Source organism: Oncorhynchus mykiss, chromosome 8, assembly GCF_013265735.2.
Source record: "Oncorhynchus mykiss isolate Arlee chromosome 8, USDA_OmykA_1.1, whole genome shotgun sequence".
Taxonomy (NCBI): domain Eukaryota; kingdom Metazoa; phylum Chordata; class Actinopteri; order Salmoniformes; family Salmonidae; genus Oncorhynchus; species Oncorhynchus mykiss.
This window is the reverse complement of record NC_048572.1, coordinates 72,795,915-72,812,415: the sequence shown is the minus strand read 5'-3', so window position 1 is coordinate 72,812,415 and position 16,501 is coordinate 72,795,915. Positions and strand designations below refer to the sequence as shown.

General features: G+C 42.8%; 1 protein-coding gene across 4 annotated transcripts in view; it reads right to left on the bottom strand.

Moving 5' to 3' along the window:
- The window catches only part of LOC110530507 (E3 ubiquitin-protein ligase mib1), a 92,852-nt gene that overhangs the window by 59,921 nt on the left and 16,430 nt on the right, over positions 1-16,501 (bottom strand). For all 4 annotated transcript variants that reach the window (XM_036986153.1, XM_036986154.1, XM_036986156.1 and 1 more), the window contains exons 5-12: positions 12,154-12,220; positions 11,474-11,678; positions 11,084-11,270; positions 9,576-9,720; positions 9,254-9,387; positions 4,822-4,929; positions 2,537-2,734; positions 2,119-2,270 (exon numbers count right to left, since the gene is read on the bottom strand). In XM_036986153.1, coding sequence (XP_036842048.1) covers positions 2,119-2,270; positions 2,537-2,734; positions 4,822-4,929; positions 9,254-9,387; positions 9,576-9,720; positions 11,084-11,270; positions 11,474-11,678; positions 12,154-12,220 — 1,196 coding nt within the window. The remainder of the gene's footprint in view (positions 1-2,118; positions 2,271-2,536; positions 2,735-4,821; positions 4,930-9,253; positions 9,388-9,575; positions 9,721-11,083; positions 11,271-11,473; positions 11,679-12,153; positions 12,221-16,501) is intronic.

Genomic DNA, 16,501 nt, shown 5'->3' with positions numbered 1-16,501 from the left:
GTGTCGGGGGCTAGGGTCAGTTTGTTATATCTGGAGTACTTCTCCTGTCCTATTCGGTGTCCTGTGTGAATTTAAGTGTGCTCTCTCTAATTCTCTCTTTCTTTCTCTCTCTCGGAGGACCTGAGCCCTAGGACCATGCCCCAGGACTACCTGACATGATGACTCCTTGCTGTCCACAGTCCACCTGACCGTGCTGCTGCTCCAGTTTCAACTGTTCTGCCTTATTATTATTCGACCATGCTGGTCATTTATGAACATTTGAACATCTTGGCCAAGTTCTGTTATAATCTCCACCCGGCACAGCCAGAAGAGGACTGGCCTGGTTCCTCTCTAGGTTTCTTCCTAGGTTTTGGCATTTCTAGGGAGTTTTTCCTAGCCACCGTGCTTCTACGCCTGCATTGTTTGCTGTTTGGGGTTTTAGGCTGGGTTTCTGTACATCACTTTGAGATATCAGCTGATGTACGAAGGGCTATATAAATACATTTGATGTGGATGAGCGTGAGTGTGAAATAAAAGTAAATGGCTAGATTGAAGAGTGGGACAACAGAGTTCTCGAAAGACGAGGGGGACAGAGTGACAGCGGAAAGCAAGGCAGACTCCAGCACTTTTCATCTTTACTGTACAGTCAATATGAAACTAAGAGTTCCCACTGTTGCACACTGGTGATCAAATCAAATTTTATTGGTGGCATACACATATTTAGCAGATGTTATTGCAGGTGTAGCGAAATGGAGGGAATGCAATGTACAGTACCAGGGTTTTTCTGGATCAAAATTAGGCTTAGGTGGTGGGCGTGGTGGGGACGTGGCCATGGGCGTGGCAAATAGTGCGGTTGCACACAAAATCTTTCAGTTTTAAAGCAAATTTCCCATAATTCCACAATTTTTCCATGTGGCGGAGATTAAGTTGTTCATTCTACGCTGACAATCTCAGAGAGAAAATGTTTCAGTTTTAAACCAAATTTCCTATACAGTAAATACACCGACAATATTTAAAAATAATAATACTAATAATAATAATAACAAAAGCAGAAACATTCATCCCCCATCTTTTGATGCCATTAACTGGTGAAATCACTGCATTATGATGACAAATGACTTCAATGTATCTCTGACTGAGGCCATAGGGCTTGTTCAGTAATAGACTGTCAGGCAGGCAAGGCAAGCAGATTGCAATCCAGATTATTGTTCAAACTGGCTATCTATCAGTGGCAGGCAGTGCCATAGAGTAGCGATGAAGACTGAGGGGTGTTCCAGTGTTATTCCACTGTGCTGCTGCCGTCAGTGCATGCCACTGCCTGTGGACCAGGCCGGGCCAGGGTAGCTGAAATAGCAGGTGCTCCAGAGCCCTCTGACCCCAATTCTCTCTGTCCTCATGCCAATGGAATGTGTGTCAGCTAAGGTGAAATGATACTAATGTCCCTTAGCCGGCTCTGACCAGACAACACCACAAGCCAGACCTACAGTCCAGCCAAAAGGCAGCTGCTAATGTGTGTGTGGCGTACACTCCAGAGAGACTGTGGCCTCTATAACCCCAGGATTTTCATGCTGATGGGTATAGTATAGTCTCTCTAAGCTACTAGCCTTAATGTGTGCCTCATGTATGTATGAGAGACTAGAATAGCCCATCGCAAGAGTGGAGCAGTAGCAACCAGGTGGAGCTAGAAATAGCTGTGGCCAAGGATGAGGACACCGACAGAACTGATGTAGGCTGTAGGCTAGGATGCAGGCTAGGCTGTAGGATAGGATGCAGGCTAGGCTGTAGGATAGGATGCAGGCTAGGCTGTAGGATAGGCTGTGGGCTAGGATGTAGGCTAGGATGTAGGCTAGGATGTAGGCTAGCCTTGGATAGAAAGGACCAAACCCATCAACCTCAAAAGCAATAGAGTTCAGTGTTGTCATGAACCATTTACCAGCAGTACCATTCAATTAGTTAACTTGTACTCAATGAGAATAAAACCAGTTTGAAACACATCTACAACTTTGCAAGCCACAAGTCTAACTGTATGGAGGCCAGTTTTCTGTGAAGCCAAAGGCAGATTTCAACATTGTGTGAACAATGACGTAATTCTCTTTTTCATCACTAGCCCTGGCTTGGCAGTTAGGGTCAGGGTCGTACCTGGGGTTCCCTCGCAGGGCGGCGTGGTGCAGGGCGTTGAATCCGTTGTTGTTGGTGATGGTGACGTCAGCTCCCGCCTCCAGCAGCACAGAGAGCATGTCGTCCCTCTTCTTACTAATGGCGTCATGCAGGGGCGTGTCTCCCTCGGAGTCCTGTACGGGGGCGACATACATACCGTTACCACAATATCTAGCAGGAACCATCATTATCAAATCAAAATCCTATCACTAACAATATAGGCCTATACTGGTTATGTGAAGGAGACGTTTACATTTCACAAACACTTGAGTGCAGAGAGAGCCACCCAAATATTTTGGTTAGATTGGATGCTTATATTGTATTTGTCCTGTTTCACAAATTTACAAGTGTGTATTATTTGCATGTGTGAAATGGAAGTGTGTGTGGTGTGTATGGTTACCTGGAGGCTGGGGTGGCAGCCAAAGTCCAGCAGGGTCTTGACCACCTGCAGATGGCCTTTGTTGACAGCAATGTGCAGAGGGGTCTGTCTGCGCTTGTTCCTGGCGTTCAGGTCAGCACCGCCCCTCTGCAGCACCTCGATCACAGAGCCCTCGTCTCCGAAGGACGCGTGGTGCACCGCCCGGTCTCCATCCTTGTCCTGGGAGGGATATTATACACAGACTGACCCAATGTCTTAACTGTTTACACCTCAGCGAGCATCCAACTATGACTGATACAGTCAGCTTTTTAAGAGTATGAATTGAGACCAGTATAGAAAGACTGAACAACAAAAAAAGGGATTAGTTTCACTAGAGCACAGCTGTTCAATGTCAATCCTGGAAAGAAACACTCCAGGTTTTCATCCTCTCCTAATAAGGGACTAATTCAGACCTGGGACAGGTGAGTGTAATTAACTACCAGGTAGAAGAAAAACAGAAGTGTTTCGGCCCTCCAAGTCTGGAATTTACAGTGCCTTGCGAAAGTATTCGGCCCCCTTGAACTTTGCGACCTTTTGCCACATTTCAGGCTTCAAACATAAAGATATAAAACTGTATTTTTTTGTGAAGAATCAACAACAGGTGGGACACAATCATGAAGTGGAACGACATTTATTGGATATTTCAAACTTTTTTAACAAATCAAAAACTGAAAAATTGGGCGTGCAAAATTATTCAGCCCCCTTAAGTTAATACTTTGTAGCGCCACCTTTTGCTGCGATTACAGCTGTAAGTCGCTTGGGGTATGTCTCTATCAGTTTTGCACATCGAGAGACTGACATTTTTTCCCATTCCTCCTTGCAAAACAGCTCGAGCTCAGTGAGGTTGGATGGAGAGCATTTGTGAACAGCAGTTTTCAGTTCTTTCCACAGATTCTCGATTGGATTCAGGTCTGGACTTTGACTTGGCCATTCTAACACCTGGATATGTTTATTTTTGAACCATTCCATTGTAGATTTTGCTTTATGTTTTGGATCATTGTCTTGTTGGAAGACAAATCTCCGTCCCAGTCTCAGGTCTTTTGCAGACTCCATCAGGTTTTCTTCCAGAATGGTCCTGTATTTGGCTCCATCCATCTTCCCATCAATTTTAATAATCTTCCCTGTCCCTGCTGAAGAAAAGCAGGCCCAAACCATGATGCTGCCACCACCATGTTTGACAGTGGGGATGGTGTGTTCAGCGGGATGAGCTGTGTTGCTTTCACGCCAAACATAACGTTTTGCATTGTTGCCAAAAAGTTCAATTTTGGTTTCATCTGACCAGAGCACCTTCTTCCACATGTTTGGTGTGTCTCCCAGGTGGCTTGTGGCAAACTTTAAACAACACTTTTTATGGATATCTTTAAGAAATGGCTTTCTTCTTGCCACTCTTCCATAAAGGCCAGATTTGTGCAATATACAAATATATAAAAGATTGTTGTCCTATGGACAGTCTCCCACCTCAGCTGTAGATCTCTGCAGTTCATCCAGAGTGATCATGGGCCTCTTGGCTGCATCTCTGATCAGTCTTCTCCTTGTATGAGCTGAAAGTTTAGAGGGACGGCCAGGTCTTGGTAGATTTGCAGTGGTCTGATACTCCTTCCATTTCAATATTATCGCTTGCACAGTGCTCCTTGGGATGTTTAAAGCTTGGGAAATCTTTTTGTATCCAAATCCGGCTTTAAACTTCTTCACAACAGTATCTCGGACCTGCCTGGTGTGTTCCTTGTTCTTCATGATGCTCTCTGCGCTTTTAACGGACCTATGAGACTATCACAGTGCAGGTGCATTTATACGGAGACTTGATTACACACAGGTGGATTGTATTTATCATCATTAGTCATTTAGGTCTACATTGGATCATTCAGAGATCCTCACTGAACTTCTGGAGAGAGTTTGCTGCACTGAAAGTAAAGGGGCTGAATAATTTTGCACGCCCAATTTTTCAGTTTTTGATTTGTTAAAAAAGTTTGAAATATCCAATAAATGTCGTTCCACTTCATGATTGTGTCCCACTTGTTGTTGATTCTTCACAAAAAAATACAGTTTTATATCTTTATGTTTGAAGCCTGAAATGTGGCACAAGGTCGCAAAGTTCAAGGGGGCCGAATACTTTCGCAAGGCACTGTAAACAGCCCTGATATAGCGTCTAGGGATATAATTTCTAGCACTGTTGGTCTTGGTATTGGGGAGGATTTAAATATATAAGTATTGAGAAGGGGCTATAGTATTGACGTTAGTATTGAGGAAGAACTGTTGGCTGTACAAACCTCAGCCTCCAGGTCCACGTTGTGTTTCAACAGCAGCTTGAGGACGTCCACGTGTCCGTTCTGACTGGCCGCCTGCATGGCTGTGTGTCCAGCACACTGCCCATTCACCTACAAACACACAATGTAGCACTGTTAAGTGTATTCTTGTATTTTGAGTTTATCCAGTGCACTGCCTCGTCACCCACATACACAAGAGGGGGTTGTGTGTGTGTTTCATCGCCAACTGAGGTACTGGAATACTTGGGGCATAAATATTCATGTGTGGTACTTTGGGAGACACAGAACATATCTTGCCCTGGCAGGAGGATCACTTTGCCCAGCTCACTGTGCTTTAAAAAGGTCCAATGCCGCCATTTTTATTCAAATATCAAATCAATTCTGGGTAACAATTATCTACCTTAATGTGATTGTTTAAATTACAATGGTCAAAAAGAAACAAAAAAAGCTTCTTGGCAAAGTGATTTCTCAAGGAAGAATTATGCCAGAACTGTCTGGGAGCAGTCGGAGTGGGTGGCCTAACAGGAGCAGCCTAATGGGAGGGACATGTAAACTGAAAAGTAGCTATTATTGGCAGAGAAGTTTGAAACAATTATATTGGTATATTAACTTATACTGCCAGGCAGGCAAAAACTCCACTCATGCAAAACCAGCTGAAATGTCAGGCATTTTTTTTCAAACAGCTCTTACACTGAAAGGGAATTATCATCATCATCGTCACAATTTCATAGTAACACAGGAAAATCAAGTTTGACTGCACTGGGCCTTTAGGTAATAATTCCACTGAAAGACACCGAGGAACCTGGCCAACCCTCACCGCACTGAGACACGCGTGCTCACACACACGGTCGCAGAGACAATGCAGCAGAACGCTTACAATGAGGGAGGGAGGCTAAGACGCTCTACTCTCTATTCTAAGCAGCTCTCTAAGGAAATAGGAGAGCGCAGACAGCAGACAGCTCCCCTTAGGGGCAGGTTGTTGGCCTGGTTGATGGAAGGACAAGCATCACTAGGGACAGGAGTTATTCCTTAAACTCTGTGCCCCACCTATAACTAGGCCGCAGAGTTTTCCTAGTCATGTGGAAAATTGGCTCTAGACCATAAAATGGGGTATATTCACTCGGCTTGGGCGGTATACCGTATATACCACATACCAGAATATTTGGAAATAGCCACAGTATGTTTTTTTCAATACCGTCAAAACTATTTATTTCACATTTTTCCAAACATTGTAATATTTGTTGCAAGGGTTGCAAAGTGTCGGAAACGTTCCGGAAAATGTCCCATTGGGAGTTAAGCCCTGGAATTTGGGCACTTTTGATTAAATTCATTTAAAAAAAAAGTTAGCTTATAACAGTGAACCTTTTTTTGTGAGATAGACACAAGGTAATTCTAGGTCTTGTAGAAGAAACAGAAATGCACACCTATTAAGACTGGCTATCGGAGTAGAAAACTTGAAAATAAAAGAGAGCCGCACACTCTAGGAGCTCAGATGCAAAAATTTAATTACCAACGTTTCGACATGAAGACAGCTTGGCTGTCGAAACGTTGGTAATTACATTTTTGCATCAGAGCTCCTAGAGTGTGCGGCTCTCTTTTATTTTCAAATTCTAGGTCATGTGGCATATTTTGGTTAACTATCCCCAATTCAATGGAATAGCAAACCTCTGCATTAAAGGTCGACCGATTATGATTTTTCAACACCGATACCGATTATTGGAGGACCAAAAAAGCCGATACCGATTTTTAAAAATGTATTTGTAGTAATGACAATTACAACAATACTGAATGAACACTTATTTTAACTTAATAAAATCAATTTAGTCTCAAGTAAATAATGAAACATGTTCAATTTGGTTTAAATAATGCAAAAACAAAGTGTTGGAGAAGAAAGTAAAAGTGCAATATGTGCTATGTAAGAAAGCTAACGTTTCAGTTCCTTGCTCAGAACATGAGAACATATGAAAGCTGGTGGTTCCTTTTAACATGAGTCTTCAATATTCCCAGGTAAGAAGTTTTAGGTTGTAGTTATAGGACTATTTCCCTCTATACCATTTGTATTTCATTAACCTTTGACTATTAGATGTTCTTATAGGCACTTTAGTATTGCCAGTGTAACAGTATAGCTTCCGTCCCTCTCCTCGCTCCTCCCTGGGCTCGAACCAGCAACACAACGACAACAGCCACCATCGAAGCAGCCTTACCCATGCAGAGCAAGGGGAACAACTACTAGAAGGCTCAGAGCGAATGACGTTAGAAACGCTATTAGCGGGCGCTAACTAGCTAGCCATTTCACTTCGGTTACACCAACCTCATATCGGGAGTTGATAGGCTTGAAGTCATAAACAGTGCAATGCTTGACGCACAACGAAGAGCTGCTGGCAAAATGCACGAAAGTGCTGTTTGAATGAATGTTTACGAGCCTGCTTCTGCCTGCCACCGCTCAGTCAGATACATAGATACTTGTATGCTTGTATGCTCAGTCAGATTATATGCAAAGCAGGACACGCTAGATAATATCTAGTAATATCATCAACCATGTGTAGTTAACTAGTGATTATGATGGATTGTTTTTTATAAAATAAGTTTAATGCTAGCTAGCAACTTACCTTGGCTTACTGCATTCGCGTAACAGGCAGTCTCCTTGTGGAGTGCAACGAGAGAGAGGCAGGTCGTTATTGCGTTGGACTAGTTAACTGTAAGGTTGCAAGATTGGATCCCCTGAGCTGACATGGTGAAAATCTGTCGTTCTGCCCCTAAACGAGGTAGTTAACCCCCCGTTCCTAGGCCGTCATTGAAAATAAGAATGTGTTCTTAACTGACTTGCCTAGTTAAATAAAGGTATAATTATTATTATTTTTAATCGGTGCCCAAAAATACCGATTTCCGATTGTTATGAAAAATTGAAATCGGCCCTAATTAAATCAGCCATTCCGATTAATCGGTCGAACTCTACTCTGCATGCACAGTGCATTTTTCCATCACATGTGCAGTGCACTCTTCCTTCACATATTGAGCCCACACTACTACACTGTCTGAGCCATGGACAATATGCTTTCTGGTAAGTTTTGATTACAATACTGGGGTGAATATATTTTATATGACACGTGATTTTTTGTTAACTAGTAAATAGTAGCCTACAGCAAAGTGTGTTTAAATCATTTCTTACTTGTAAACAATTTCTGCTAGTTAGTTTTTGCTACCAGGTGGGTTTTAACTTGCTTGAGCCTGCTAACTAAGGTGTTAATTCACCTGTTTCCATACATGTTTCATTTTAAAACATTTATCTTACAAAGAAGTTGTTTAATCTAACTGCTTAACTATTTATCTGTACATGGAATTGTATTTTTCATTTTTTTTAAAACAAATTGTTCATAATCTTTACAGGAAAATGCCATGGTCACTATCTGATGTGTGGAGACATTTCACTGCAGCTAATGTAAAAGGAAAAGCTGTGTACATTTGCAGATAATGTGCAAAATCAAATGTGAAGAAGGCAACAAAGATGTAGAATCATCTGGTGAAGTGAATAAAGTTCCCTCAGTGCTCACAACAAACAACCTCTGACAAAAGTCACTACTTCTATTCTGAGGTGAAAATTATGAATCAGACACCTTATCGATAGCAGCAGCTCACGGTCCTCCTGGAATCAAAAGGTTTTTTGACTCAATGGAGTAACATATGTCAGAGAAATGCTGATGAATGTCTTGTTCGAGCTGTGTGTGCAACTGGTTCACCTCTGAAGCTCACAGGCAATGTGTATTGGAAGAGATCTCTGAATCCTCCAACCAGACATGCTTTATCTACTAATTTGCTGGGGATGCAGAGTTCAACAGAGCTCAAGTGAAGGTCAAGCAAATCATAGAGAAAGCAGACTGCATTGCAATCATCTCTGATGGATGGTCGAATGTTCATGGGCAAGAAATAATTAACTAAATCATCTCCACCCCTCAACCAGTATTCTACAAGAGCACAGACAAACTCTACACTATTTAACTTATAACAAGGCACACCTGTTAATTGAAATGCATTCCAGGTGACTACCTCATGAAGCTGGCTGAAAGAATGCCAAGAGTGTGCAAAGCTGTCATCGATAGGCACATAACACATGATTCTATGTGTTATTTCAAAGTGTTGATGTCTTCACTAATATTCTACAATGGAGAAAATATAAAAAAAATAAAAACCTTTAAATGAGAAGATGTCTCCAATAAAATAGTTGAAATTGTTGCATTTATATTTTTGTTCAGTATAGATGGCCGCACCGCTGCGTCAATGGACACTTAAGGATTAACTGAGCCCCTGTCGTCATATCATCATTTTGCCATCTCAATTACCAATAAATATATCCTCGAGGGGGGGAATGCGCCATGGAACTAAACTATGATAGACACCTACAAAGCTTGAGGCTGTGTTGAATGAAGAGATCACTTACGTCCACGTCAGGTCTCTTGAGGATGTCCTCCACCTTGGCCAGGTCTCCATTGGCTGCTGCTTTGACCAGCTCCTCATTGACATCACCCGACTCCTGGGTCTCAAACAGCTTCTTCAGCAGCTGAGACAGACGCTCTACACACAACGTTACATGGGGGTCATCTTCTAGGTCCAAGGAGTGAAGATTGTGTGTGGTGTGTAAGAGGGGCCAGTGTATGTGTATGCCCACTTATAAACAGGCTAGTAGTAGATATGGAAAAAAATATTGGTTTATGGTTTGTGTATCGGTGTGTACACACTGTAAATGTGTGTGTTCTGACTACCTCCGGAGGCGTTGGTGACAGCAGAGCCAGTGGGGGCCACCTTGGTGACGGCAGCAGGGTTATAGGTCCATGACGTTCCACACACCTCCACCTTCAGGTCGCTGTCAGAGTAGATCTGCTGCACGCGGCCCACCTTGCCCAGGGTCTGAGGAAAACAATACATTCTTTACTATAGCATTTTTTATTACAATCTCAAAAGAGCATAAACATACCATACTGTTAAGAGATTCTGTTACAATCTGTTAAGTACCTAATATTATTGAAGGGAATTCTGAACCTCCTCTCAGAATTCTAGTGTCTCTTACACAGGGAAGTTAAATTATCTGCGATATAACCAAGGTATAAAAAACAAATACAATTTGAGGGGGAACAAACCCAAAAGAGATGCGCATCTGTGTATTTAATTTCTACAAAGCCATTCGTTCCCATTTCAGAAACAGACACGGCCCTTCCTTTCCAAAAACATGACAGGAAAGCGTAATCACAGATGAGTCTATAGCACTGTTCTGATTATTCATTCAAAGGGCAGTTGAAGGGCTGAGTGAGAGCCAGACATTTCTCATCTACACAGCCAATTATCTGGGGCCTTGTTGATGTCCGTCAAGTTTTTGAGCGAGGAAAGGAAAGGCATTTTGTGGCTGTCTCCCTGTTCTTTGATAAGACTGAGGCTACGTTGCAATATCCACGGTCTCCAGCATACTAGATACATACATTTATTCTAATCAGGAATGCATTCTGAGTACTATGCTAATGTGGATATTGAAACAGACTAACACGTCGTTACAATATGTAAACACTAGTATACCAATTAGAATGCATGACCAATACATTGCTTCATTGGCAGCCATCTTTCCCACACAGACTTTTCCAGCCTAGTGTCGCAGAGAGTCATGTGTAATTTGAATACCATTCACTAGCAAGTCTGCAACTTGATTCACTCTGTTTGGAGAGTCAACTAAAGAGCTGAAAAGGCACTCCACCTAGCTTAAAATGAATCGGGACATCAGTCCGACTCAAGGAGCCTTTCGTGAACACTCAAAACTGAGGGGGCGGGCTAAGGGCAACGGGAGGAGGGGAGCAGCAGCAACAACAGTAGGTACCGATGAACAGGTTTTAGGGCTTAGTAGTCATGACATACACCCAGGTGATACGGTCCTTGTTTTGTGGGAGATGAGATGTGGAAGAAAAAGGATGTTTTGCTGACAAAGGAAATGCATGTGTGTCTTACAGGCAGCATGGCCTCAGCCCACTCCCCATGCGTGTCTTACAGGCAGCATGGCCTCAGCCCACTCCCCATGCGTGTCTTACAGGCAGCATGGCCTCAGCCCACTCCCCATGCGTGTCTTACAGGCAGCATGGCCTCAGCCCACTCCCCATGCGTGTCTTACAGGCAGCATGGCCTCAGCCCACTCCCCATGCGTGTCTTACAGGCAGCATGGCCTCAGCCCACTCCCCATGCGTGTCTTACAGGCAGCATGGCCTCAGCCCACTCCCCATGTGTGTCTTACAGGCAGCATGGCCTCAGCCCACTCCCCATGGCCTCTCTGCAGCAGCTTGATACGGTCGATGTCGTAGCAGATCTGGACCAGGTCTCCCACCAGGAACTGGGAGCTGCCTCCCTCTGCCCCCGCCGCAACACCTTCCCCACTACGCACCACATTGGCCTTGGTCAGCACTGCAGGGTTGAATGTCCACCTAGACACACACACACACACACTTTGAGGTGGCACCTACATCATCGAAATTACAGTGTCATAAATATCTTTCATTAGGACAAATAGGTTAAGTCCATGTCCCATTCTTGTTTTGACAGAAGTTGTTGTGTTATGACAGGACTGTGCTTGTGTACCGGTCTTAATTTTTTTATTGAACCTTAATTAAGACCTGATATAGTTTACCTGTTCCCACTGGGGTACTGCACCACAATGTCGTGGTCCTCGTCGATGCCACAGACGGTACCGGTGGTGGTGAGAGTCTCGAACATACCGTCTGTCCAGCCTCCGTGGCCGTGCTGTAGGGACTGGACTATTTCCAGGTCCAGGTCGATGTTGACCAGGTCTCCGATCTGCAAACCGCCTGGGTTTCTGTTGCCATTCTGCTCACCTGTGGGGAGAGTGCAGGTGGAATACATACTGGTTACACATTCTTATTTATTTACTTTATTTCACCTTTATTTATGTAGGTTAGTCTCACTAAGATAAAATAGGGTGGACAAATCAGATCACGGATAGTCTTTTTTGATTACTTGTATTAAACTTGACGAGTTCATTTGGTTGCTGCAGTGCTGCTAAACAAAACCCAGGTATCACTGGCCAGGAATATCTGAGAGAAGACACGATCCTTGAGATTGCGGAAATGCTGTGCCAGTGTGGCCTGTGACTGCACCCGGGCTGTCTCCATGCAGCCTGATATTGCCTGTATTGGTGTGATGATGCCACCTAGTGGACACTACCAGTAACAGCAGGCAGGCAGAGACGTGCTCCTGATGCCCTTGGACTCAACTGCAGAACACTGTGCTGGGGAAGTATTGGTGCAATAATTACGGCGTAGTGCCATGGATCACGAGTACTGTACTCACCGAGAACAGGGCAGTGGTCTCTGTAGAAAGAGCCTCCTTTGGCATCCTGGACACATTTCAAATCTGACTGAAAGGGAGAGACAGGGAAAAAAGCATCAGCTAATGATCTACTTAATTCAATCTATTAGAAGTACAGTAGATTAACAACGACGTAAGAGTAAATTCACACTGCAGTGATATTGTGTTAAAGTTAGGGCGGGGTGGCAACAATGGCATTACCTTAAGGACTCTGGCTCAGCAGGAAAGGAACAGCATCATATCATTTGAAATGACAGATGCGGATGGGCATCCACAGTCAGACAGAGGGCAGCCATGTTGACTAAAAGGCATACTGCTCCTCTGACAGAGCAGGGTTCACTAACAGTGGTTGCGCCCTCAAATTGGACCCTATTCCCTACATAATGCCCTACTATTGGTCAATGTAGCGTACCATAAGTGCATCATAAAGGGAATAGGGTGCAATTTGGGATATTAGCTTTTAGATGTCATTTTGTACAAAACAGATGTGTAAAAAGCAAAGGAAAAAAGAAAACACATTGAGGAAAGGAAAGTCAAGAGACCAGACGGTGGCCTTTTGGTGCTACAGTCAAAGTCGGAAGGTTACATTCACCTTAACAAAATACATTTAAACTCAGTTTTTCACAAGTCCTGACATTTAATCCTTTAATTCCCTGTCTTAGGTCAGTTAGGATCACCACAGGATCACCACAAAAATGTGAAATGTAAGAATAATAGTAGAGAGAATGATTTATTTCATCACATTCCCAGTGGGTCAGAGTACATGCACTCAATTAGTATTTGGTAGCATTGCCATTAAATTGTTTAACTTGGGTCAAACATTTCAGTTAGCCTTCCACAAGCTCCCCACAATAAGTTGAATTTTGGCCCATTCCTCCTGACAGAGCTTGTGTAACTGTCAGGTTTGTAGGCCTCCTCGTGCGCTCACGCTTTTTCAGTTCTGCCCACACATTTTCCATAGGATTCAGGTCAGGGCTTTGTGATGGCCACTCCAATACCTTGACTTTGTTGTCCTTAAGCCATTTTGTCACAACTTTGGAAATATGCTTGGGGTCATTGTCCACTTGGACCAAGCTTTAACTTCCTGACTGATGTCTTGAGATGTTGCTTCAATATATCTACAGTGCCTTGCGAAAGTATTCGGCCCCCTTGAACTTTGCGACCTTTTGCCACATTTCAGGCTTCAAACATAAAGATATAAAACTGTATTTTTTTTGTGAAGAATCAACAACAAGTGGGACACAATCATGAAGTGGAACGACATTTATTGGATATTACAAACTTTTTTAACAAATCAAAAACTGAAAAATTGGGCGTGCAAAATTTTGGATTTGGATACAAAAAGATTTCCCAAGCTTTAAACATCCCAAGGAGCACTGTGCAAGCGATAATATTGAAATGGAAGGAGTATCAGACCACTGCAAATCTACCAAGACCTGGCCGTCCCTCTAAACTTTCAGCTCATACAAGGAGAAGACTGATCAGAGATGCAGCCAAGAGGCCCATGATCACTCTGGATGAACTGCAGAGATCTACAGCTGAGGTGGGAGACTCTGTCCATAGGACAACAATCAGTCGTATATTGCACAAATCTGGCCTTTATGGAAGAGTGGCAAGAAGAAAGCCATTTCTTAAAGTTTCCATAAAAAGTGTTGTTTAAAGTTTGCCACAAGCCACCTGGGAGACACACCAAACATGTGGAAGAAGGTGCTCTGGTCAGATGAAACCAAAATTGAACTTTTTGGCAACAATGCAAAACCTTATGTTTGGCGTAAAAGCAACACAGCTCATCACCCTGAACACGCCATCCCCACTGTCAAACATGGTGGTGGCAGCATCATGGTTTGGGCCTGCTTTTCTTCAGCAGGGACAGGGAAGATGGTTAAAATTGATGGGAAGATGGATGGAGCCAAATACAGGACCATTCTGGAAGACAACCTGGAGTCTGCAAAAGACCTGAGACTGGGACAGAGATTTGTTTTCCAACAAAACAATGATCCAAAACATAAAGCAAAATCTACAATGGAATGGTTCAAAAATAAACATATCCAGGTGTTAGAATGGCCAAGTCAAAGTCCAGACCTGAATCCAATCGAGAATCTGTGGAAAGAACTGAAAACTGCTGTTCACAAATGCTCTCCATCCAACCTCACTGAGCTCGAGCTGCAAGGAGGAATGGGAAAAGATGTCAGTCTCTCGATGTGCAAAACTGATAGAGACATACCCCAAGCGACTTACAGCTGTAATCGCAGCAAAAGGTGGCGCTACAAAGTATTAACTTAAGGGGGCTGAATAATTTTGCACGCCCAATTTTTCAGTTTTTGATTTGTTAAAAAAGTTTGAAATATCCAATAAATGTCGTTCCACTTCATGATTGTGTCCCACTTGTTGTTGATTCTTCACAAAAAAATACAGTTTTATATCTTTATGTTTGAAGCCTGAAATGTGGCAAAAGGTCTCAAAGTTCAAGGGGGCCGAATACTTTCGCAAGGCACTGTATATATATATATTTATCATTCTCCTCCCTCATGATGCCATCTATTTTGTGAAGTGCACCAGTCCGCCCTGCAGCAAAGCACCCCCACAAAATGATGCTGCCACCCCATGCTTCATGGCTGGGATGGTGCTCTTTGATTTGCAAGCCCCCCCTCTTTTTCCTCCAAACATAACGATGGTCATTATGGCCAAACAGTTCCATTTTTGTTTCATCGGAACAGGACATTTCTCCAAAAAGTACAAACTTTTTCCCCATGCGCAGTTGCAAACCATAATCTGGCTTTTTTAAGGCGGTTTTGGAGCAGTGGCTTCTTCCTTGCTGAGCGGCCTTTCAGGTTATGTCGATATAGGACTCGTTTTACTGTGGATATATATATACTTTTGTACCTGTTTCCTCCAGCATCTTCACAAGGTCCTTTGCTGTTGTTCTGGGATTGATTTGCACTTTTCCCAACAAAGTACGTTCATCTCTAGGAGACCGAACGCGTCTCCTTCCCGAGCGGAATGACGGCTGCGTGGTCGCCTGGTGTTCATACTTCCGTACTATTGTTTGTACATATGAACGTGGTACCTTCACGTGTTTGAAAATTGCTCCCAAGGATGAACCAGACTTGGAGGTCTACAATTTTTTTTCTGAAGTCTTGGCTGATTTATTTAGATTTTCCCATGATGTCAAGCAAAGAGGCATAGTTTGAAGGTAGACCTTGAAATACATCCACAGGTACACCTCCAATTGACTCAAATGATGTCAATTAGCCTATCAGAAGCTTCTAAAGCCATGACATAATTTTCTGGAAGTAGCGTCCCACCTGGCCAACATCCAGTGAGATTGCAGAGCGCCAAATTCAAATAGAGAAATGCTCATTATAAAAATTCAGAAAACAAAACTTATTTTACATAGGTTTAAAGATTAAGCATACCTAGCCCAGAACATAGCCCAGTTGACAAATTATTACAAACAGTAACCAGCCAAGTAGAAGCATTACAAAACTCAGAAATAAAGATAAAATGAATTCCTTACCTTTGATGATCTTCATATGGTGGCACTCAGAAGACATTCATTTACACAATAAATGTTCCTTTTGTTCGATAAAGTCTCTTTATATCCAAAAACGTCAGTTTTGTTTGCGCGTTTTCTTCAGTAATCCACAGGCTCAAACGCAGTCAAAACAGGCAGACAAACAATGTTTATATTCAATCCTCAGGTTGTTTTTAGCCTAAATGATCTATAGTATTTCAACCGGACAATAACGTTGTCAATATAAAAGGTAAACAAGAAATGCACTCTCTGGATTGCGCATGAAAAAGCTCTGTGACATGTCAGGGTCCACTCATTCAGACTGGCCTTACTCCCTCATTTATAAGAATACTAGCCTGAAACAATTTCTAAATACGGTTGACGTCTAGTGGAAGGCATAGGAACTGCAAATTGAGTCCTAAGTCAATGGATACTGAAATGGCATTGAATAGAAAACTACAAAACCCACAAAAAAAAATACTTCCTGAATGGATTTCTCAGGTTTTCACCTGCCAAATCAGTTATACTCACAGACACTATTTTAACAGTTTTGGAAACTTGAGAGTTTTCTATCCAAATCTACCAGTTATATGCATATCATATCTTCTGGGCCTGAGTAGAAGACCGTTTAATTTGGGCATGCTTTTCATCCAAAATTCTAAATGCTGCTACCTACCCTAGAGAGGTTAATGATCTTCTTCTGTTGGCACTCCAAAACGTCCCAGCTACATCATAAATGGTCCTTTTGTTTGATAATGTCCTTCTTTATATCCATAAAGAGGTTAAAGGCACAGTCAACTTAGTGACCCACTGGAA